General features: G+C 43.4%; 1 protein-coding gene and 1 long non-coding RNA gene across 4 annotated transcripts; one reads left to right on the forward strand and one right to left on the reverse strand.

The window, feature by feature from the left end:
- Positions 1-632: 632 nt before the first annotated feature.
- Positions 633-15147, reverse strand: CD8B (CD8 subunit beta). 2 transcript variants are annotated; one of them, XM_048848573.2, is made up of 6 exons: positions 15023-15147; positions 9807-10166; positions 4688-4789; positions 3864-3956; positions 3140-3176; positions 633-1097 (listed from the first exon to the last, which is right to left on the reverse strand). In XM_048848573.2, exons 1-6 carry the CDS (start codon positions 15066-15068, stop codon positions 1085-1087), a joined length of 651 nt encoding a protein of 216 aa, XP_048704530.2. In that variant the 5' UTR covers positions 15069-15147; the 3' UTR covers positions 633-1084. The 2 variants fall into 2 exon arrangements, with proteins under 2 accessions (XP_048704530.2, XP_074984224.1); XM_075128123.1 differs by lacking the exon at positions 15023-15147 and adding an exon at positions 14855-14978.
- LOC142071957 (uncharacterized) lies at positions 3900-9962 on the forward strand. 2 transcript variants are annotated; one of them, XR_012668232.1, is made up of 4 exons: positions 3900-3979; positions 8490-8639; positions 9262-9437; positions 9744-9962. It is a non-coding gene; the product is annotated as an uncharacterized LOC142071957 (long non-coding RNA). The 2 variants fall into 2 exon arrangements; XR_012668231.1 differs by having other exon boundaries at positions 8490-9437.
- Positions 15148-23388: the final 8241 nt, after the last annotated feature.

Here is a 23388-nt window from a genome sequence, read left to right on the forward strand (position 1 = left end):
GTAATACCAATAGGAATTTATTCTCTGAGCAACATCAGGTGAAAGATGGTCCTAGTCCTAGATTGGTAAAGACTTTTTATAACAACACTCTTGGTCATGAAGTACATAGAACTCAGCAAATAATTTTTTTTTTTTTTTAGTTCGGCAGCTGAAATGAAAACCTTGAAAAAAATTACATTTCATTTTGGGTTGAACTTTTTGTTTGACCTGCAATTTTTTTTCATTTTGTTTCATATTTCAGTTTTTTTAAAACCCTCTTGTTTTTTTCTTTTTCAGATAAATCTACCTAACGTTCTAAATGAAATCGTTCCAAACAGAAACTCAAAACGTTTCATTTTGAAAATATCAAAATGAAACCTTTGGACTGTAAAAAACATTTTTTCCCCTCTTGAAACTGTTTGCCAAATTTGATCCACATTCGTGAATAGTTTTGGTTGACCTGAAGCTGCATTTTTCAGTGAATAAAACTATTCATCCATAAAATTTTGCAGAGCTCTATACATATATTGAAAGCCACTCAACCTCCTAGATAAGTGAATTATCGATCCTTCAAAAGGCTGTTCTGAAAGTGACCTGTACATTCAATAAAATTCGAATCAATTGGCTTTAAGAGAAAAAAAAAGAATCTAAAATCCACTCAAAAATTATTTTATTAGGTGGAATTGAATGTCTAGAGTGCCATGAAGCTCTTCAGAAGAATTTTTCAGTACATTGTACAAAAACACTATTTACACAATATTGACATGACAATACATACAGCAAATCAGCGGTTATTCCTGTAAGGTGCTGAGCAGCCTCAAACCCCAATGACTTTAGAAGGAATTGAAGGCATGCAGCAGGAGGGAGTTGGTACTTTGCAGGACCTGACCCTACAATTTGTAAGCTGTAGTAAGTGAGAGAATACTAACACAGCTGTGGTACATGACAGGTAAATCCCAGAGAACAAACATCTACTCTGCATTTCAAGTCTCAGATTGTTTTCCATAACATTCCTCCTGGTTCATGTGTTCCAGGTGTTGATCTCGTGTGGCATTTACAGTAGCCATCTGACGTGCAACATAGACAAATCCTCCAGGCATTCGTCTTACTTAAGAACCCTAAAGTATTGGGAGATACAAAGATGTTAATCCTCTTGGCAAAGAGTACATGCTGCAAAGCGCAAAGGTCCAGATCCTCCAGGTATTTGGGTGCCTGACTCTCATTGGTTCTAGTGGGATTTACATGCCTAAATACTTTGAGGGTCTGGGCCAAAGTCCAGGAACAAAATAGAAAATACTGCCCTTTTCAGACTATGCATTACTAGAGTCCTAGTAATAATGAACTAAAAACAGCCTGGCAAAGGGGAAACTGAGAAGAATGAAAAATCAGACATGATGGTGCTAAGCTAGCAAGTAATTTGTGACCCAGAACAACAGTCAACAATGGTATGTGCTGATCCACATCAACAAGGGATGGACAAGCATCCCAATCCATAAGTGGCAGCGTGGGCGTGGAGCAGAATGCACTCAGCCCTCCCCACCCAATAACAGAGGGAGTGTGTGTGTGGGGGGGACATTCTCCCAAGCAGCGAGGTCTGGGGAGCATGTTCTGGGGCACTACCAGCTCCTGAGCTAAGTCTAGCAGTCATAGGAATGGGAGATGGTGTTCCTTCTGTCGCTGCCCTACTGGAATGGCATGTGTACCCTGTCCACCCAGCAGACTCCTATGGACTGGGGGACAGGAAGAATTGAAAGAAGGGAGGCAGCCACCTGGAATGCAGTCCTGATGTCTGGGGCAGGGGGCCATTTGAGCAAAGCAGGCAAGGGGACAGGCTAGCAGGGCAGGGCAGAGAAGGTGCACAGGTCTCTGGAGCTCAGTGGGGCTAGATGTGGCTCTTCGAGCTGGAGTGAGAGTCCTACTTTCAGGAGGAAATTCATGGATTTTTTTCTGCCCTGTGAACAACCTCTGTCAAGGTTCACCAAGGGCCCATGGGAACATCTTCACATAGCTCTGCTGTCACGGAAAGATTGTCACTGTAGTTCATCATTCTAGCTCCCCCCTCTCCCCCGCCACTCTCCGTTATTCCAGGCCTATCAAGGGTAGCATTAAATGGCCAGATTTCTGGGGCTTCCTTTCCCCCTCCCTTCGGAGACCATTCCTCAGCTTAACTGATCTCCCAGGCAGGAGGCATCTTTGAACACACAGGCCAGCTCTTCCTTTTTGACTTTCATTCAGTGGCTGCCAGACATGCCTCCTTCGCAGTCAGTAATCCCTTGCTGGTTGAGAAGGGGACCAGCTGTAGATTAACATCATTTTTGGGTGGATAAACCGTGCTGAGTTTTGCCCGCATGCCACTCCTCACTTCCTGTCACATACAGGGGAAGAAACCACATCCAAAGCAGCTCTCAGAATATCCAGCTGCTCGGGGAGGATTTAAAATGTGGCCAAGGCATAGAGAGAATCCAAGGAAGTTTGTGCAGGCTGGATCTTGTTTACCAGTGGCATAACTTGGGAACTGGTCTGTTGTCATGTGACATGTCCTATGTCTCTATGAACCATTTAGTGCTATCTGCAGATGGGCCTGAGTTGAAAGTTCTGATTGAGATCTGAGCCCCTCCGAGCTTGGGAGTATTTGAGGATCTAGCTGTAATATTCTGTCCAGATGCCCGAAGCTGTGGCGAGGGTGTGGGGAAGGGAGTTCTGGCCTGAGAGTTTGCTTTCAGCCCATCTCGTGTGATAACAGGCCCATGCTTAAGCTTTTGGCACATGAAACAGCCAACACTTGGGGAGAAAATGCCTTTTCTGGACCTAGCAATAATGGGGTGAAAACTACCCCACCCTGCAGGAGGGGAAAACAGACAGACTGCTTCTCTTTCCTATGGGATGCCTTCATTATCAGAGTCGAAGGAGTTGCACAGACACACTCAATTCTGTACGGTGCTGAGTGCTTCCTGCGAGGTGCTGAGAGTCCTCAATTCCCACTTACTTTACCAGGAGCTGAGGGCACTTGAGGACACGCAGCAGCATACAGGAGGTGCTCAGCACCTCGTGGGATTGTTCCCCCACATTCATTTTCGTTAGCACTAACTCACGCATGAGAAAAGCAAAGCTGCATTTTTTGCAGTGTACAGGGCTGCAGAACACAACCAAGAGCACTTACTGTTTGCTGAAGTGAAGCCGCAGTCTCCTGCGCAGGCCTGAAAGGAGACAGGCAATAACTCAGGAGAACAGTTCCTTGGCTTCTAGCACTCCCACCCCACAAAGCTCTCTCCTGAACTCCTGATATTCCCTGCTCCCACTCCCAGACATCTCTGCCTCCTCAAGACCCCCGCCCCTTTCCCCCACTGGAGCTGTCCTGCCAGGGTTTCCCAGCCTGCAGCTGCTCCTTGAGGCCCTGTCTGAAGGGTGCGGATGCTCCTCTATGCTGGGATGAGGAGCAGAAATGTGTGAGGCCCGCCATCTTGGCTGATGCACCTGGGATTGAACTGGGGACCTCTAGAGCTAAAAACGTGAGCAGTTGAAGTGCCGTAGCTGGGGGTTGTAACAGATGCATATCCTCCGGGGATCAGCGGAGAGAGGGGACCTGTAACACCTGTAACACTGGGATTTGTGTGCACACAGCCCTAGGCTGCATGCATTTTTGGGGGGGTCCCTGTGGGATTTGGGGTGGATGACGGGTTTCCTGTGAGACCTGTCTCCCCCATCCTCTGCTTCCTTCCCAAATGGATCTTTGGACCCACCAGAGGCTCTCTGCAGGGTGCTGGGGCAGGGGAGAGTGCCCCCTTCTGAGCAGGAGAGGTGAATTCCACACATGGAGAAATCCCCCTCAGAAGAGTGAAAAGCTCCGGGAGCAGCGCAACCCATTTGCTGTGCCCAGCACTTACGCTGAAAGCGACGGATGGCAATAACCAGAGACAGCAGTAAAATAACAGCACATGTTGCTAATGGGGCCCAGATGAAGCCGCTGCAGGAAGAACCTAGAAACCAAAAGAAACATACAGTGAGTATTACAGAAAACAACAGCAGCTGGCAGACTGTGCCGGCTACACACAATACCTTTGACAGAAATGCTCCTGGGGCATGGGAGGGGGCATTGTGTCTCCAGATCTACACACAGATCTGTCCCCTTTCACGCAGAAGGGGGCTCAGCTTCCTCAGGGATACAGTCCTGCCCTTCCCCTCCACCCCCACGGGGCCCCTCCACTTCTCCATGGATCTGGGGGTGGTGGGTTGGGCAGGGACTGGGTGGGGTGTGCGGAGAAGTGGACAGGCCAGGGTAGGGGTAGCCCTGAGCTGTATTCTCTTTTCCTTAGAATCCCCTCTGGGGTGGAGGATCCCCCTTTGAAGCAGGTCCCTAGGGCCGGGGGCAGTGCCAGGTACTGAGGCTCTGGTACAGACATGACCATAACTGCTATTAGCATCAGTGGGCGTCATGTGCATGCATCAAGGGGAGAGACCAGATCCCTGTGTTTTTATGTACCTTGCATGTTTCAGTGAAGTGTTTCATGACTCTATGCCAGGGCCCAGAGAGTGTCCTCCACTTCAGTGGAGTCACCCCAGAGTTACATCGGGGCAGCTAAGAAAATGGAATATATTGAGGCAGCTTCATTCCTAGTGTGACTCCGTTGATTTAAACTGAATTGCACTCAGGATCAGTTTGGCCCACGCTACATTTTGCAAAGATGCCTAGCAAAAGGCAGTGCCCTACCTTTCATTTTAGCAGGAGTTATGCCGGAGGGTTTGCACCTCAAAGGTTTCTTTGGGGGCAGCGTTTTCTCTGTAGGTTTTTCAGTGGAAGGCAAAGAGTTGACTGAAATGATGAAAATAGGATTAATGTGACATAGCACGGAAGACATTTAAACAACACGTTAAGAGTAATGAGGAAAAATCTTTGACAATCTTTAGGGCTAAAAAGAACCCCCCATCCCCCCAATGAATGGAATTATTGTAAAATCCCAAATGAATGGACGTGTTGCACTCTTGTATCTCTAAATAACTTTGTATAGAAAAGGTTGATGCTTGGCAAGTGGTTAGGTCATAATATGGGACAAGGAGTTTTGACATTTAGGCCAAGATTTTCAAAAGTGACCTCTGATTTTGGGTGTCCAGATTGAGATACCTTAAAGGATCCTGATTTTCAAAATAATACTAAGAATTTACTCTCTGAACAGCCAGGCCCTTTAATGTGTCTCATAGATAACTATTAGCATTTGTACCTTGGAGCCCCAGTCACGGACCAGGATCATGTTGTGTTAGGGGTTGTACAAACACAGAAGAAAAAGACGGCTGCTGACCCATAGAGCTTATAATGTAAGTCCAAAACAAGCATCGCCACATGGATACAGACAGGTTGATTGAGGCGTACAAGGCAGCAGAGACAATCCTGGTTGGCAGGCTCTGGTCACAGAACCCCAGCAATCTAAGCTTTGTCAAGTTTCTTGGAGGCTTCATGACAAAAGATAGTTTTAAGGAGGGTTTTGAAGGAGGCTAATGAAGTGGTTTTGTGGAAGTTTACAGGGAGCAAATCCCAAGCCTGCCAGGAAACACTGGTGAAAACGTGAAAGTATTTGTTTGAAAATTTAACAAGTGGGTGATAGAGGCTGGGCAATGCGGGCTGATCAGCGACAGGAGCTGACTTTTCAATACTGAATGAGAGATGATAGGTAGGGTGGGGATAAGGTGGGGTGAGTCTTGATGTAGGGCACCCTAAATCACTAGGTGCTTTTGAAGATCCTGGCCTTAGAATGTATGTGTGTGTGTGTGTGGGGGGGGGGGGTGTTGGTTTTTTTAAACAGCCTCTAAATATTTAGGAAAATAACTAGTGTGAAGGGTCCCGATCCTGTTCCCATTCAGTTCAATGGGAGTTTTGCTGTGTGGCTGCAGAATTTGGCCCTTTCATGCCAATTATTTTTCTAAACACCGTAATTACTAGTCATTAAGCTTCCAAAGAATTTCAATGACCTCAAATTCTGCCCAAAATACAAGCAATTATCCCATATCTGGTAGGTGAATTTGTAATTATACAGGACCCCAGATTTCAATGAGTAAGGTACTACTCAGTGTTAGTAAAGAAAGCAAAATCTAGCCCAGGGGTCTCAAACACGCAGCCTGAGGGGTTATTTTCTGCGGCCTGCCAGCTCCCCGCAGCCCCCCGCTCCCAGCATTTACGTAGAGTGGCTCGGGCCCGGCGCACACCAGCGGCAGGGCAGGCTCCCTGCCTGCCTGCCCTGCCCCTGCGCTGCTCCGGGAAGCGACTGGGACCTGGGGGGAGGAGGGGGACACAGGGGTCTGTGTGTTGCTCTGGCCACTCCTCCAGGTACCTCCCCTGAAGCTCCCATTGGCCGCGGTTCCCCATTCCTGGCCAATGGGAGCTTCCCGGCTTTCAGGGAAGGGGTTGGAATGGGGGCAGGGAAGGGGCAGGAAGAGGCGGGGCAGGGAAGGGGCCTCACGGAAGGGATGGAGTGGGGGCAGGGCCAGGGCAGTGGGGGGGGGGCGGTGGTCAGTGGTGCGGCCCTCGGGTCAATGTACTAATCCATATGTGGCCCTCGTGGTCATTTGAGTTTGAGACCCCTGATCTAGCCAATAAATGCCCAGTATTACAGTATATTGAATGAACAAGGGCAGTGATATCACGCTGTACTGGTGGAAAAAGCATATTGGTAGCTATCTCCTGTGCTGTAACACTTCCTACCAGGAATAGTACTTACCACTGGACATATTACAAGATGTGGGCTAAGTGTTTACAGGATCTGTCCCTAAGATTGGGTTAACATATTTTCTGCTATATTTCCAAACCATATCTTGTATTTTACAGTATCACAGGTTATTATTGTCCATGATAGTTGAGAAAGTGTGGGGGGGCTACCAGAAAGATATTTCTGCACAAAACCCTATATTGGGGCTTGATCCTGCAAAATTCTCTAATCTACCTTCAGCTCACATTGTCTTCAGTCTAATATAGACTGAATATTTTCCACATGTCTATCATAAGGTTTTGGCCTGATATCCATCATGGTAGGATCCGCGTGCATATCACATCAAACTGATAGCAACAGCAACATCCCAAGGGGTATCAAAACATCTCTGACTCTGGTCCCTTGTCAGAATATAGAAAGCTTTGCTTGGAGTAGTTTTTTTGCTGACTATAACAGTGATTAAATAAGGCCTGTGGCTTATTATTGACTATATGAGTTATAATTTAACATATTTAGCTCTCTAAGAAGTCAGGCCAGAAAAATCTCTAATGACAAAAAACAACCAATCAGCCAAACAAAACCCCCCTCTATTATACAATTACAGATAAAATCAGATCATTCAAACACCAGGTAACCAAAAGTCTGGGCTATCCAAAATTCATTTCTTTCCCTCTGGAACTGAAATTCATATAGAAACCACAATTTATTGTAATGACACGGACACGCCAAAAGTGTCAGATGTCCCATGAGACATCTGTATCATTGGGATTTACCTGGGTAACTTCTTTCCTATTTTTGTTAAACTACTTAACAACAGACATTAAAAAATGAAATCAAAGAGTATTTTGTCACGGATGCCAAAGGAAAAAAGAAAAAAACTCCCAGTGAAGCGTGATTTTGCTTACATATGAGTGGGGAACCCCTGTTTCTTTAACTCAATATATTGGGGCCAGCTTTAAATCTCAATGTTTTCATTCTGACTGGATAACAGCAGCATGTTTTCGAAACCACTGTTTTCGAATAGCTGCTCAGATAATTCTCCTCTGTCTTCAAAGAGCTTTTCTTTCAAGTAAGCAAGGATTGAAAAGGGACACACTTAGCCAACACAATGGCAGTAAATGCCAGCGTATTTATTTGCCACAAACAAAGGACTGGGGATTCTTCAAGGAGGGAGACTGTGAACATTTTAAAGCCAATGACCATAATTATATCTGTAAAAAGAAAAGGAGTACTTGTGGCACCTTAGAGACTAACCAATTTATTTGAGCATGAGCTTTCGTGAGCTACAGCTCACTTCATCAGATGTTTACCGTGGAAACTGCTGCTGCAGTTTCCACGGTAAACATCTGATGAAGTGAGCTGTAGCTCACGAAAGCTCATGCTCAAATAAATTGGTTAGTCTCTAAGGTGCCACAAGTACTCCTTTTCTTTTTGCGAATACAGACTAACACGGCTGTTCCTCTGAAACCTGTAATTATATCTGTGTTAAACATACACTTTAGATTGAAGGTTTTTATCACCTTAGGACATACATAGCTCCAAAGTGAAGCCATGAGGAAGGGTTTTAAGCACATGATCATGTCCTGTGATCAAAGTGCAGTGCTTTTTCTACCCTTTGCTACATAGTGGAGAAGCTGTGGATTGGAAAGTATTGCTGAATGCCTGAGAATTTCAAAGAGGTTCGCTAAGGCCCTACAATAGGATCCTATAGCTCAGATCCTTAAGCCCACATAAAGTCCCACTGGTTTCAGTGTAGAGCTCACAAAAGGTTTTGGTCTGACAGCCCTGGGACTGAAATTCTCTGTTTACGCACAGAACAGGCACGGGCAGCATTGCCAAACCAGCAGTCGGAGCCATGCGGGTGGACCCTGTGCTTCTAAGGAGTGCCCCAGATTCCATCAGCCCGGCACCAGGGTCCTGCTGGATCAGATTGCAGGAATCAGCAGTGCCAGCTTCCCCACACAGGTACATCAATGTGCCTCAGCTCTGACCTAGCGGGACCAGCTCTAGGAATCAGAAGGTAGTTCAGTCTCCATGGCCTCATCAGTCCTGAGCTGCTGTCCCTGCCGAGATTGCCAACCACGTTGCCAGGGTGTGCCAGTTGTGATGGAGTAGGAACTGGATTGAGACCCATTTCACACAGGGTCCTAACCAGTCCCTGGATGGTGAGAGCTGTCAGCTGTTATCAGCCTGTCAGGACTTGCCAGGGGAGAACTGGGTATGAAAGGCTCAGTATCCTGTCACCAACCCTCTGAGCTAGATGATCAGCCCCCCATGATTTAATGGGGGTGTTAGGATATCGGTAAATGCCAAGTGAGAAACAGAATCAGTGCGTGAGAATGAGCTGTGAACTCAAGTGGGGAAATAATCCAAGTTAAGAGCAAAAACAGCACTGGAATTAGAGAAGGATAATAAACGTGAATCTTCCAGGTCTAGTAGCGTTCCTTTGAAAGGCTCCTTTACACAACAATTATCAGAGCACAGCAGTGCTCATGCTGTGATCAGGACTGAGAAACAGACAGTGGTGAAAAATTACAACTTATTAGCAGCCTTATAACACTGGAAGCCATTTCCCTACATTTCACAGAGTCATAGATTCTAAGGCCAGAAGGGACCTGTGATTATCTAGTCTGACCTCGTGCGTAACACAGGCCATGGAACCTCCCTGAAATAATACCTGTGTGAACTCGAGCAGATCTTTTAGAAAAACATCCAGTCTTGATTTAACAATTGCCAGTGATGGAGAATCCACCACAACCCTAGGTAAGTTGTTCCAGTGGTTAATTTCCCTCCCTTTTGAAATCTCGTGCCTTACTTCCAGTCTGAATTTGTCTAGCCTCGTATTCAAGCCAGCGGTTATTGCTATACCTTTTCCTGCCAGGTTTTCTGGCTCATATAGTCTCTAAGATCTCTTCCAGCACATTCCAGGGTCCAAACCTTTCATGCCTTGCTCATGCGGATAGTCTCAATGAAAGCAATGAGAAAGGCGGGCAGGATTTAGGCACCGATTTGTGCCCAGTTACCTTTTCTATCAGGGTTATTTTTATTATTCTAACCTTTCTATTGCAGCAGCATCTCGGCCAAGCCTTGTGAGATTTTGGAGTGCATGTGGTTGTCTGAAACAGCACTTACCCACGCTAAGCTCTGTTCCATTGCCAAAGAGCAGCTCCGAGTATTGGGAGACAGCGCAGTAATATGTGCCGGCGTCCAAAGGCTGAAGCCTGCTGATCTTCAGCGTGTACGACTGCCGAAAGCTTCCTTTACTCACATTAAACCTTTCTTTGTCGATGTCGTCACCCAGAGTGTGTTTGTGCAAAACGTTTGAAAATAGTATATACTGGAATTCTTGGCTCTCCTTGCTCCATCGGTACCAGTAGATCCCTAAATGGGAAAACTGTTCACTTTTCATTGCACAGACCATTTCCTTCGTACTGTTGTTCAGAGCTACAATACGTGGTGGAGTCTGAAATAAAGCTGGGGTTTTCTGGCAACCTACAAGGAAGTAAATAACATGTTTGTGGTCAAGATTTTTTTCCTACACATATTAAATAAAGGATTTCTTCATGAGCTTCGTAGTTTTTCTGTTCATGGAATTATGGGGGTCACACAAATTAGGGGTATAACAGACCTATTAGGAAATCTAGCTCCTATTTCATGCCAGTGGTGGATTGTTCCCTATTAATCTTCTCGCCATCCCAACATTTTGTAACCAGTGCCTAGATACTACAGTGGCTGGTGCTCTCTACCTGGCTCTATGGGTAGCCGTAAAAGATCATAGCTAGCTAGCTCTATTTCTAGTATGTTGTCCAGCCCACTTTTAAAAATCCCAACCAATGGGTCTTTCACATCTTAGTAAGGGAAAGTTTTTTTTTTTTTTTTGCCTTTCCTTGTCTTCGGTGCTTTGTCATTCTTTGGGCATGTTTCAATTTCTTTTGACAGTTCTTTTCTAGCTTGTTCGCTGGATTTTCTCTGCCTGGAAAGGCAGCAAAGAGGCTGAAGATGACTCCAGATAAGGTATCAAAACAAGAATTACAGCTCACTCAAGCGATAAATGCAGCAAGCAACACACATAAAAATAGATAATATACTGAAGTCAATGGGAGCTGAAGGCACTTGGCTCCCCAGAGGATCCAACCCCGTATGGGTTTTTATACATTAATATACATTTACTCATACTGACAATCCTACAATGGGCCAGATCCTCAGCTGGTGTCAAAACAGCGTAGCTCTATTGACATGAGTGGAGCTCTGCCAATTTATACCAGTTGATGATTTCTCCAGACTGCTTCTGTTATTTAATCATGGATGAATACAACCAGAGACTTGGTGGTTGAGAGGGGCAGTTATTTTGCTTATTCTCTCACCTCTTGCATTCGATACACTGTGTGGATTTGGAGTTTTGCAAGTACCTGGAGCTTGGATAGTCACAGAATTAAAATAAAAAGAGATAATAAACAAGGGCCAGATGTTGATCTCCTCACTCACATTGAGTAGCATCGTACACTGTGAATTGTCTCTTAGAGACAGATTCAGTAATACTCTCATGTACATGGAGTTGTACCTTACGGCTCAATGACTCCCACTGAGCTCAGTGGAACTATTTGAGGAGTAAGGTGCTACTTAGTGGGATTATTGGTTTGCAGGCTTGCCCAGTGACTTCAATAGGAATATTTGTGGAGAAAGGTGCTACTCTCCTTGAGTAAAAGTATCCTACTCTGGCCTTTTTACTTACTGTTCTTAGAATTTATTTTTGAAACAAACAAATGATTCCATGTCGTGAATCTTCATAGCTGGAAACATGAGCCACAGTGGGATAGGATACTGAATAATAATGTTAACATACCATTGCCAACTCTCATGATTTTATTGTGAGTCTCACGATATTTAGTGTTTTTCATAGAGCCCCGGTGCCTGGAGCGAGGAGATTATGTGAGACTCTCAGCTTTCATTACAAAAGTAATGTTTTTAGCCTTCATGATTGCTGAGGAAAGCTGGAAAATGTCACTCCACAGACTCAAAAACAAGCAGGAAAATAAAAAGGAAGCCATTTTCACTATCTCATTAGTGAGCTTTATATCAACTTTGCGATTTTCAGGGCTTGACTCATGGTTTTTGAATGCTTAGGGCTGGCAATACTGAACTCAGCCTTTGGAAAATATTACCTCCGTTACAATTTTCTGCCTTGGTGTGCTGATGTGTGTGTGTACAGGCTTAGGCGAGAATAATAGAGGGACTCAGGTTTTCAGCAAACAAAACAACAAACTCTGGAGATGATGCAACAGAGTAAAAACAACACTGAACAACCAAGAGCCACTTATTTCCTGTGCATGTTCTAAGGGCCTGCCCTTTGTAGTCTTGTCTCATATTTCTTGCCTCTTTACTTTAAAGTGCTCATGTTCCTTTAAAATCCTGGGCTTATTTACAGTCACTTTGGGTAATAATAATACTTAGGCCCCTATCCCGCACACTAATGCACACACGTGCACCTAAATGGCGCCCGACGGATCTCAGTAGGTCTCCAAGTGGAACCTCATTAATGTGGGGCTCCATGCGGATGAAGCAGGCTGCCTGCTTGGGTCAGCTTGCAGGATCTGTGTCTTGACTTTGATACAGGACTTTTGACCTTCCTAATGGTTTACAAATATTGGGAGCCAGCCAGTTTTAAAACTGGTATAAGTGGCTGCAAGTCCATTGACATTAAACCAGCTCTGTATTTGATACGCTGTACTGAGGAATTTGACCTCAGTAAAGACTGCTGGTAGTTAACATTTTAATTTTCGATTCTCTATCGTCTGGGTGTCTTAAGCCAGCATTGGCTTAGCGATATGCTTGCTTGATCTATGAATGCATCTGGGAGGAGCACTAAAACTATTCTTAGGACAAACAAAAAGCCAAAGCTGGTTGTTCTTATTCAAGCAAAAATTTCCATTGTGTCACTGGACATTTCACCTGAGAAAGGCTTGCTGAGTAAGGGCAATATTTACTAGCATAGGAAATCTTTCTTGCCTTCCTCGTGTTAATAGTCCCATTGATGTCTATACACTGAGCAAGGCAAGCAGGATTTAGCCTATAATAAAGATGTGGTCTGTGACTTTGTAGTATGGTTCCCGTTCTCTCTCTCTCTCAAAAATCTCTGACATTGATGAAATAAAACTGAAGGGAAGGGAAGCTGTGCTGTAAATAGAACATGATGGTGAACAGTCTATTATATTTTCATGTATTGAAGCCCAACCTTGCAAACCCTTATTCTGGCAGACGCTTCCTTGTGCCGCAAAGTCTATGGGACTACTTGCATAAAGGTTTTCAGGATCTGTCCCACAGACTGCTTGCTGGGTAACCATCTCAGTCATAGATTCCAAGGCCATAAAGGACCATTGTGATCATCTAGTCCGGCGGTTCTCAAACTGTGGGTCGGGACCCCAAAGTGGGTCGTGACCCTACTTTATTGGGCATGCCAGGGCTGGCATTAGACTTTCTGGGGCCCAGGGCCGAAGCCAAAGCCCAAGCCCCGCTGCCCAGGGCCAAAGCCAACCTGGGTGGCAGGGCTCAGGTTACAGGCCCCCTGCCTGGGGCTGAACCCCTGGGGTTTCGGCTTCCCTGCCCTGCACGGTGTGGTTCAGGCTTTGGCTTTGCCCCTCCGGGGCAGCGGGGCTCAAGATTTGGTCCCCTCTCATGGGTCATGTAGTAATTTTTGTTCTCAGAAGGGGGACACAGTGCAGTGAAGTTTGAGAACCTCTGATATAGTCTGACCTCCTGTTTAACACAACCCATGGAGCTTCCCCAAAATAATTCCTAGAGCAGAGCTTTTAGAAAAACTTCAAATCTCAATTTCAGAAATTTCAGTGATGGAGAATCCACCACAACCCTTGGTACATTGTTCCAGTGGTTAATTACCCTATTAAAAATCTACACCTTATTTCTAGTCTGAATTTGTCTAGCTTCAACTTTCAGCCCTTGGATCATATTATACCTTTCTCTGTTAGATTGAAGAGCCCATTATTAAATATTTTTTCACCATGTAGATACTTATAGACTTCTCTACTCCTGGTTGTTCTGTCCTTCTGAGTTATGTGGTCACCCCAACATTCATAAAAAGAAAAGGCCCATTTCATATTGAGGATGGGATTTTTCAAAACCACTTAGCATTAACCTATCTCTGCTCCCATTGAAGTCAATGGTAAAACTCACATTGACTTGAATGAGAGCAGAGTTAGAACAATGCTGAGTGCATTTGAAAATCCCCTCTGGAGTAGATTATAATGGCGCACTTCTCTTTATAAATATTCATTTGCAGTCAAAGTTCATAATAAAAACCAGTCCATTTTCCTCCTCCACGTTAGAAGTATTTAGCAGTTTCTAATGTGTACACCGATTGTTTGGAATTTCTCAAGATGCGCATGTGACCAGATTCCATTCGTAACTTGTTTCTGTCATCTCATAATGTATTAATCATTCCTTTCATTGACTCCCCACATGCTGTCCTGCTTTACATCCGTTGCGACCTCATTGTAATCAATGGGATCGCAGAGGCTGTAGAATAAAGTCAGGGGAGAATTTTGCCCTGTCTCTGTTCCTGGAAAGAATAAATAAAATGGTTTGTGATGCCTGATCTGAAAAAAACTGGTGACATAATCTGCAAGTTTATGCTGTACTCAACATCTGTATCCTTATGATAAACCAACAATAAAGCATTTTATGCAGTACACAAAGTACCTATAAATAATACTATAATGTAATATTGGAGGTCAGACTATATCAGAGGTTCTCTGATAAAATGTATGCTATCCTGTAGCTGTAATATCCTATGACTATAATATAGCGAATATTTAATCAACACACCCTATGCTATATCTATAATAAAACATGACATCGTACATCAATAGTTTCTGTGATTCTAGGGGGACAATCCAACGGTTACACTGGTGTAAATCTAATCTTATGTAGCCTTCCATGACCACAGTATCTCAACGCCTGAAGCTATATGCTGATTTAGCTGACTACAGCATTTAACCGGATGATTCTTGAATATACTATATTCTAAACCGATAACACCCTATAATATAGCAACCCTAATAGCTCTGAAATAAAATAATCCCAAATGATGTCTAGAATATTATACAGTAGATATGTAATATCATATATACATATGTAACATAAAATATATTAAATCTATAACCTACTGTACTTTATCTGCATTATTAACATCCCAATCTGTAGCTGTGATATAACACGATGGAGGGGAGGAGGTTACAAAGTTACTACAGCACTTTGCATCCTCACAGTCTCCTGCACTTCGGGTTCAGCTCTAGTTAACACCATACAAAGGCTTCGCCGTGTTCCTCTGTTACCTGTGATGTGTAGAGAGAGGTAGAGAAAGAGCCAAGGCCACTCCATCTCGGACCCGAGGGCACCTGAGAGCTTGTGAGTTTCAGCCTGGAACAAGAGGGCTTCTGAGTCTGCTGAAGCAGGGGGAGTGGTGGGGGCGGGCTGTGTGACAGAACCCAAAGCCTATGTATGAGCTGCTTCTCATTAGCAAGGCAGCAGGGAGGGGATGATGAGGGACACATGGTTAATTGAGTTATTTGTTCGCTCCATTAAGACGTGTAAGTTGTATATAACCCGCCTGGGAGTGGGAAGCAGACACATCTCACCCGTCCTGTGTTTGGACAATGACCTGGACAGTGGATGTCTCTTCAGTATGGGAACATGAAGTCTAATGCTATTTCCACATGGATTTGCATATATGGCACTTTCTTTGGCATGCAAAGTGTCTCACCCATCAGCCCCCTCTCCCCACATTTACGTGCTCCAGCTCTTAACACTACAACCTATTGGCAGTAGGGTCTCTTGCCGTACCAGGGAATTCTGTAGCAACTCACTGACATCAGTGGCATTCCACGGCTATAAATGAGATCAGAATTAAACTCTGTGTTATAGCATCATGGAGCTAGAGATATCCTTCTTGCACTCTGGCCCCTGCTCCATCTCCAGTGCTGGGCTTGCCCACTCCCTCTTTCACACCGCAAACCTTCTGATACCTGTGAGACAAGAATTGGTCAGAGGTTTTAATCGGAAGGGGGCGGATGACTAATCATCTGGTGGTACCTTCCTTGGTGAGTCCCCAGAAGCAACTTCCAGATGGCTGGCAGAAGAGTTAGAACAAAGGAGGGGTCCAGATGGAAAGATGGTGAGCCTCTCTCCAGGCCTTGCACAGAGCTTGCCTGACAATAAAGGACCAAACCATGCCTCCAGAAAATCCCACAGAATCCTACCGAGCTGTTGGTCACAGACAGTGCTTAATTTGTGCTGGGGCTTGTCAGGGCTGAGCTCCGGCACCTCTAGGTTTGGTAGTTCATAGCCCTGGCACCTCTGGGCTTGCCGTGTCAGTTATGATAGTAGAAAAATTCCTTGAGCCCCGGCATCTCTTTCATTACAAATTAAGCCCTGGTCACAGATCTTTTCCCCGTAACAGCTTGTTTTTCTTAAGCACTGTGGGCCCAGTTCAAAGCCCATTGAAGTCAGGGGGAGACTTGTCAACTTCAGCAGGCTTTGGATTGGGCTTTGTATGAATAGACTGTTCATTCTTTTAACCTCGTGCTCGCAATAGGACGGGTCAAAAAATGTTTTGTGAAAAATTTCCCATTTTCTCAAATTTTTTCGATTAAGAAAATATCCAAGTTTTTGAAGTAAAAATCCAAAAACTGAGATGTTTTTGTTTTTTCAATTATGGTTCTCTCCCGCCCCTTTTCTCTCTCTTTTTCCCCCCCCCTTTTCTGTTTTGCCACTGAAAAGAAAACAATAAATGAAAAACCAGCTTGGGGTTTTCAGTGTCAAAAGATGTTGGATTTTCAGGGTTTAATTTTTAAATAAACGAAACATTTATTGCCATTTTTCATTTTAAAAAAGAATAAAAAATTTGACGAGCTGTATGATTCACAAGGAGAATCTACCTACTCAAGCTTTGGTATGAGGTAACAATAGCCTTTTAATTTTCTACAATGGGTATTTTTTCTGGACCTGGATAATGCTGAAAGTGAAGCTTACTCTCCATTATCCAGATACCAGAGGCATTAAAAGAATTACAGGAAGTTTTGAGAACAAGAGCAAGAAACCTCAAACACATTTAGTGGCTGACAAACCCACAAAAGTAAGGAAATTCTGCTAACGCTCACCTCACTGTGTCTGGGTGTTGCTATGCATGCCACTCCATGGCTTATGCGCTGTAATATTAAAGCATAAGAGATGCTCTGAAATTTTGGCTTTGCTAGGTTTGTATCATTCAATATTTATGCTTTTAATAATGAAATGTCTCCAGATGAATTCACTGTTTTACATGGGAGTTGGCGGGGGAGTTCAGCAGTAACCATCAAATTTCTGTTCACATGTTTACAAAAAAGTAAAACTAGTCATAATAATTTTATTTGTACAACTCCCATTTCTATCCCTTCTACTGGGGGCTGAGAAAGCTCCTTCTTAGAGCTGGCAGCAAAATGGGGAAATGCTTTTACAAAAAAATTCAAAGCTGTTTTTATTTTCTGGGTTCAAAACATACTTCACTTTCATAGATTCAGCCAATACTTCCTTTTCCATGAAATTTAAAAAAAAATTTGTTGAAATATTTTTGAAAATAAAACTGGATTTTTGGTAACTAACAAGTATTGAAACAATTGTGTTAAATATTTTCTTAAAATTTTTGATATGAATGGAAATTGGAAAATTTTGATAAAAAGAATAATGGAAAGTTTCTATAATGTGGACACTTTTTCAGAAAAAGTTTTGCTTATTGAAAACATGCCATTTTTTTTGAGGAAGAAATGTAGTATGAAAAATTCAACCAGCTATACTGCAATGAGTCTTACAGTCCTCCACGCTAATCTGCAACGTGAAGTGATGGATGAAAATGGTATTATTCTCCTGTCCTGCAGTGCGTCAAGAGCGTAAGTACCAGCCTTAGGAATCAGGGCACAAACCCCACATTGGCTGTGAGTTCTATACTTAGATTTCATCAACCAATTATCAAGTGTAAACTCCTCAGGCACTATAATAGCCTAAACATGGAGTCACAGACAATCCCCTTGGATATTCCAATCTGTTTTACCAACCTAGTAAGCCTGCATTTGTGAATGATGGGTCTTTACACCAAGTATCACAGTAATATTCAGGTTACTCTCAGTTCCAAAAGACTAATCACTTACCCCAGCTCAATTGCACTTTAGATCTCAAACCAAAGATAATGCTTGTAGCCAACCTTATAATAAACTATCTAAAGATTTATTATATAGGAAATGGAAATGATAGTTATTTACAAGGGTAAAGTAGGTAAACGTAGATACACACAATTAAGTTCCTATCTTAAGTTTCAAAAGTAATAGATCCTTTTATGATAAGCAAATGCTATCCATCCTTTAGGGCTAACCCAGGCTAAGCACTGGGGATCTTTTGCTTATGTCCAGTAATCCTTGCCCTCCAGAATCCAAGCAGCATCCAGATCCAGTTCCTCCTTGTAAAGGGTTTTTATTCCCTTCCCATCTTCTGCTTTGAGTTGCAAACTCAGCTGATGGGAGGAATTTACGTGCAAGTCTCATCTTCATGGTGGTGGTGGGAGAGAGCATAAACAACAATGTCTTTTGTGCTTGTGAATGTTTCACTCTAGTAAACAACAAAGTCTTCACTTGCAAGTCTCATCTTCATGGGTGGAAGAGTAAACAACAAAGTCGTTGGTCCCTTTCAGTCTTCCACTCTAGTCTGTCTGATGTCAATGGGTCTTCCTTTTTGGGCAGGACATACCACCTTCTGTTGGACGCTAGCATTTCACTCTAACTAATGTCTCTCTCCTGTCTGGTGATTTACACAGTTACAAAGGCTTACAATGCAAATGCTCAAACATGATTTTACAGTGTGGGATACAGAGTTTATGACTGAAATTAAGGCAGAAATTATAATTCTAATACCTATTTTAACAATACTAACACACAGCTGAGCCAGACTGGTTCCAGCCGCATATTTGTCCGTGTTCGGTGGAGACATGGGGATCTGAGCATGAGCTGGTACCTGGTCTGCCAGCGTCACAGTTGGGTTTCTGTGACACTACTTTTGCACCTTGAGAAATCCTGAACCACCTGGAAACACGAGAAGAAGGAATCTTTGCCATGATTTCTTGACATGTGCTATCCCAAGAAATTTAGTGTCAGAATTACAAAGTTCCTCAGTTTTTTGCTACGATGAAAACAAAAATTGAATGAAATATTTCAGCACTCTAAACATTAACAAGACCTGTTTTCAATGACGTTGTTTAATCTATGAGTGAATGTTATACAGTTATCGATTCTGCAGCCTGTACGTGGAGAGTCAATAGAGGGGATTTAAGGATTCTTAAAGATTAATTTCCTTGGCTTGCAACCTCATTTTGCTGAACTCTTTATTGAATCAGTTGCAATGCTAGAGAGATCTAGTTTTATCAAATGAATCCTTTTAGTATATTGTGCTCTTAACAGAACATTTGAGTTCCCCTACAGTGATCACAAAAAGCTAGTCTAAGGCTGTTTTTTATGCTAGTACTTTCCTACTTGTGCTGGTTTGGTTTTCTAAGAAGTAGTTACTTTTCGAATTTGTGGCAAAAATACTAGCTGCAGAACTAAATATGCTTTCAGAACCAACTTGGAGATCTGAGCCAACGTGTAGGAAAAGCACTGAGTAACATCAACAGCCTTGCTTCCCAATACACCAAATGCCAGATTCTCAGTTGCTGTAAATCAGTGTAGTTCCATTGACTTCATGTAGCTATGCTAAATTGTATCAGCTGAGGACCTGGCCCTATATCTTATGGCTATTTTCATTGTTATATGCAGTGTTGTAGCCGTGTCAGATCCAGGATAGTAGAGAGACAAGGTGCGTGAGGTAATATATTTTACTGGACCAACTTCTGTTGGTAAGAGACAAGCTTTGGAGCTTACATGGAGCTCTTCTTTTGCTCTGGGAAGCGTATTGAGAGTGTCACAGTTAAATATAAGTGTGGTGTTTAGATGCTGCTTGTAATTATTAGAACTGGGAGCACTGGCTGCTGGGAGTCTGAAAGGACAGGAAACAGGAAGGCAGGGGGGAAGTTGAGGAGGCAGAGTGAGAGCTACTGAGGGTGCAGCCGCTGCTTGGTAAAGAGGTTTCCACTTTAAAAATAAAGTCCTGTTGAAGTTTGTTAGTATCTTGCCTGGTTGCTACAACATTTTGGCAATGAGGATGGATCTTCTGCCTCTGAACCCACCTGCACCCTTTCTGCAAAGCCCAGGTGAGCCTCCAATTGCTTTTACTGCCTGGATCCATATGTTTGAGACTTATCTGCTTGCAATCACTTACAATTGCAATTACAGAGATTTCTGAAGTAAGAAAGCTTGCTCTACTAATCCATTACCTTGGAGCAGAAGGGCAGCGTATATTTTACACTTTTCTCCTTGCAGATGATAAATATGAGACTGCACTCACTGCATTAAAGAACTTTTTTGTGCCAAAGGTGAATGTAGTAGCTAATCGTTACAGATTTCGCCAGCATGAGCAGAAAACAGGGGAGACTATATTGCTTCCCTGAGGAGTCTGATTGTAACTTGTGACTTTGAGAATATGGCAGATGAGATGATTAGAGACCAGCTCATTGAGAAAACAACCATGTTTTGTGTAAGAGAACGTTTACTTCTAGAACCACAACTTACACTAGAAAAAGCAATAACCATTACTACGCAGATTGAGTCAGCTACAGCTGAAGCCAAAATAATGAGCATGGATATAGGAGGCACAGTCCAGGCTGTGACTCCTTTGCAGAAAAGTTCACTATCGCTGCAGACAAACGATTACAAGAGGAAAACTAATGAAAAACCACTGAATCAGCAACTTCAAAATACAGTAAAAGCATGCTTTCACTGTGGATCCCCACAACACCTTGCAAGCTACACAGGATGTCCGGCAAAAGTAGCTCAGTGCAATCATTGCAAAAAGATTGGGCATTTTGCTAAAGTATGTCGCAGCAGCCAGTTCAATCAACGGGTGCATGCAGTTACAATACCAGATGTTACTGTCCTGAGTGTGGACAAAATCACTACTGCACATATTCCAGAACAGATAAAGTGCACTGTAAACGGTTCCACCATACCCTCAGGCAAATCACATTCTATTCAGCTAATGTTGGACACTGGCTCAGCAGTATCTATACTACCTGATTCCATCTATTTGCATTACTTTAAAGACGTGCCTCTTACTGAACCCAAACTTCACTTGGTGTCCTATTTGAAAAACCATATTCCAGTACGTGGCTGCCTGCCAGTAATTAGTGACTTTTGGTGATTGCTGTGTAACTGCAGAGTTCTACATTGTCCAGAAAGGCACTCCTATCCTTGGCAGAAATTTATTGGCTACTTTAAATCTCAGGGTAGTTAATGGATGAATTGATCTTCCTCAGCAAAGCACTCTTGCGGTACACACACCAGTTTCAGCTGGGACCCAACACCAGGTTGAGGAGAAACTCGGCTGTGCCTATGGGTTTCTGCATAAAGTTAAAATGCGGAATAATGTGATGCCTGTACGACAGAAGTTACCGCGCTTACCATTTTCAGTCAGGGAAGCTGTTTCAGAGGAACTTAGAAAACTTGTTCAAAAGGACATTATTGAAGAGATTGACTCCTGAGAATGGGTTTCACCAAAGCAGTGACGCAGAAGAAGGGTGGAGGCATTCGCCTTTGTGTGGACTTATGGGAGCCAAATAAAGCTATTGTGACTGACAGCCATCCTCTTCCTCACACAGAAGAAGTATTTGCAGAACTCCATGGAGCAAAGATGTTTTCTACTCTTGATTTGCAGACCGCATACTACCAGGTTATGTTGCATGAAGATAGCAGAGACCTCACAGCATTTATTACACGAGGGACTATTTCGTTTTAAACGTGTTCCATACGGTCTTGCATCTGCCCCAAGTGCCTTCCAAAAAATGGTGTCATTGATTCTGAAGAATCAACATGGAGTTCAGTGTTATCTGGATGATATTATCGTGTTTGGAAATACTTCTGAGGAGCATGACAATAACCTGCAGTCTGTATTAAACTGCATCAGCAAAGCAGGCCTCAAGCTCAATAGGTCCAAATACAAATTTAGACAAACTGAACTCTCCTTTCTGGGGCATACAATTTCACAGGCTGGACTAAAACCTGATCCAGATCATATCCTGGCAATTTCAAATGCTCCTCCTCCAACAGATTTGCAAACCATACGTTCCTTCTTGGGTCTTACCTCCTGGTATGCAAAATTCTTTCCCAGTTATGCTTCTGTCATTGAACTGTTACAAGAATTACTATGGAGAAGTTCAACCTTAGTGTGGACAATGGATGCACAAGCTAGTTTTGAAACAGTGAAAGACTTGACTGTACATAGTCCAGTACTTGCACTATTCAGTCCTGCATTGCCCACAATTGTAACTACTGATGCTTCTGATTATGGACTTGGGGCTGTCCTCACACAACTGCATGAGGAAAACATAGAGAGGACTGTTGCATTTGCTTAAGGACACTAAGTAATGCTGAGAGGAAATATTCTGTAGTCGAAAAAGAAGCACTTGCTTGTGTCTGGGCTACTGAAAACTGGAGAACTTACCTGTGGGGTCGCACGTTCAAGTTGCACACAGACCACAGCCCTTTGACAACGTTGCTCACCACAAAAGGACTGGGAAGAGCAGGATATCGTATTGCTAGATGGTCTGCAAGACTACTCTCTTTCAATTATGAACTGGAATATAAGCCTGGAAACCAAAATGTGGTCGCTGATTGCCTTTCTCGCCTGCCTCTGCCTTCACCAGATGGTCCACCGGAGGATGAGGATGTAGTGGTTGCGCTTATTACAAGCACTCTTACTGCAGTTACAAGAGAACAATTTCAAGCTGCTTGTTCAACATGTCCAATTCAACAAAAACTATGGGAATTTCTGACAAAGAGATGGCCCGGTAACACTAAAAATCTTGACCCAGTTTTGCTGCCTTATTTTAGAGTTCGGGATGAACTTTCTTTGCTTGATGGCTGTGTGCTACGAGATACACACCAGCTACTTGTGCCAGAAGAATTACAGCCAAAACTCATACACCTGGCACACGATACTCATCAAGGAACTGTCAGAACCAAACAACGACTACTGGATCTGTATTGGTGGCCAGGGATGGACTCTCAAACTGAAGCACTCATAAAATCCTGTGTCACTTGCCAAATGCATGATAAGACAGCAGTTACATGTACCCCTCCATTACAGCCTGTTCCTCTTCCTGAATCTGCATGGGAAAAAGTGGCAATTGACATTGTAGGACTCTTTGATACTGCTCCAAGTGACTGCCATTATGCCATCACTGTAATAGACTATTTCAGTTAATGGCCTGAGGTAGCGTTTACATCGCAAATCTCTTCTGCTACAGTACTTAAGTTCCTCTCCTCAGTTTTTAGCAGGGAAGGTAACCCCAAAGAACTGGTTTCAGATAATGGTAGTCAATTTACTTCTCTGGAGTTTGAAACTTTTCTAGCAGAGAGGAACATTTTACACAGAAGGTCATCCCTATATTACCCTCAAGCCAATGGGGAAATCGAACGGTTTAACAGAAGTTTGAAAACGAATTTGCAAACGGCTAAACTGGAAGGGCGATTGTGGATAACTTTCACTACTGATTTCTTGCAAGCATACCAGGCTACACGACATGCCA

The sequence above is a fragment of the Caretta caretta genome, chromosome 4 (genome assembly GCF_965140235.1).
Source record: "Caretta caretta isolate rCarCar2 chromosome 4, rCarCar1.hap1, whole genome shotgun sequence".
Taxonomy (NCBI): domain Eukaryota; kingdom Metazoa; phylum Chordata; order Testudines; family Cheloniidae; genus Caretta; species Caretta caretta.

What these genes read in the sequence shown, in the direction of transcription:
- CD8B (XM_048848573.2), bottom strand. Translation starts at nt 15,068, where the DNA reads ATGGAGTGGCCTTGGCTCTTTCTCTACCTCTCTCTACACATCACAG. An exon ending in CCTCTCTCTACACATCACAG is followed by an intron (nt 10,167 to 15,022) that starts GTAACAGAGGAA and finishes ACTTCCTTGTAG; the next exon opens with GTTGCCAGAAAACCCCAGCT. An exon ending in TGGAACAGAGCTTAGCGTGG is followed by an intron (nt 4,790 to 9,806) that starts GTAAGTGCTGTT and finishes TCATCATTTCAG; the next exon opens with TCAACTCTTTGCCTTCCACT.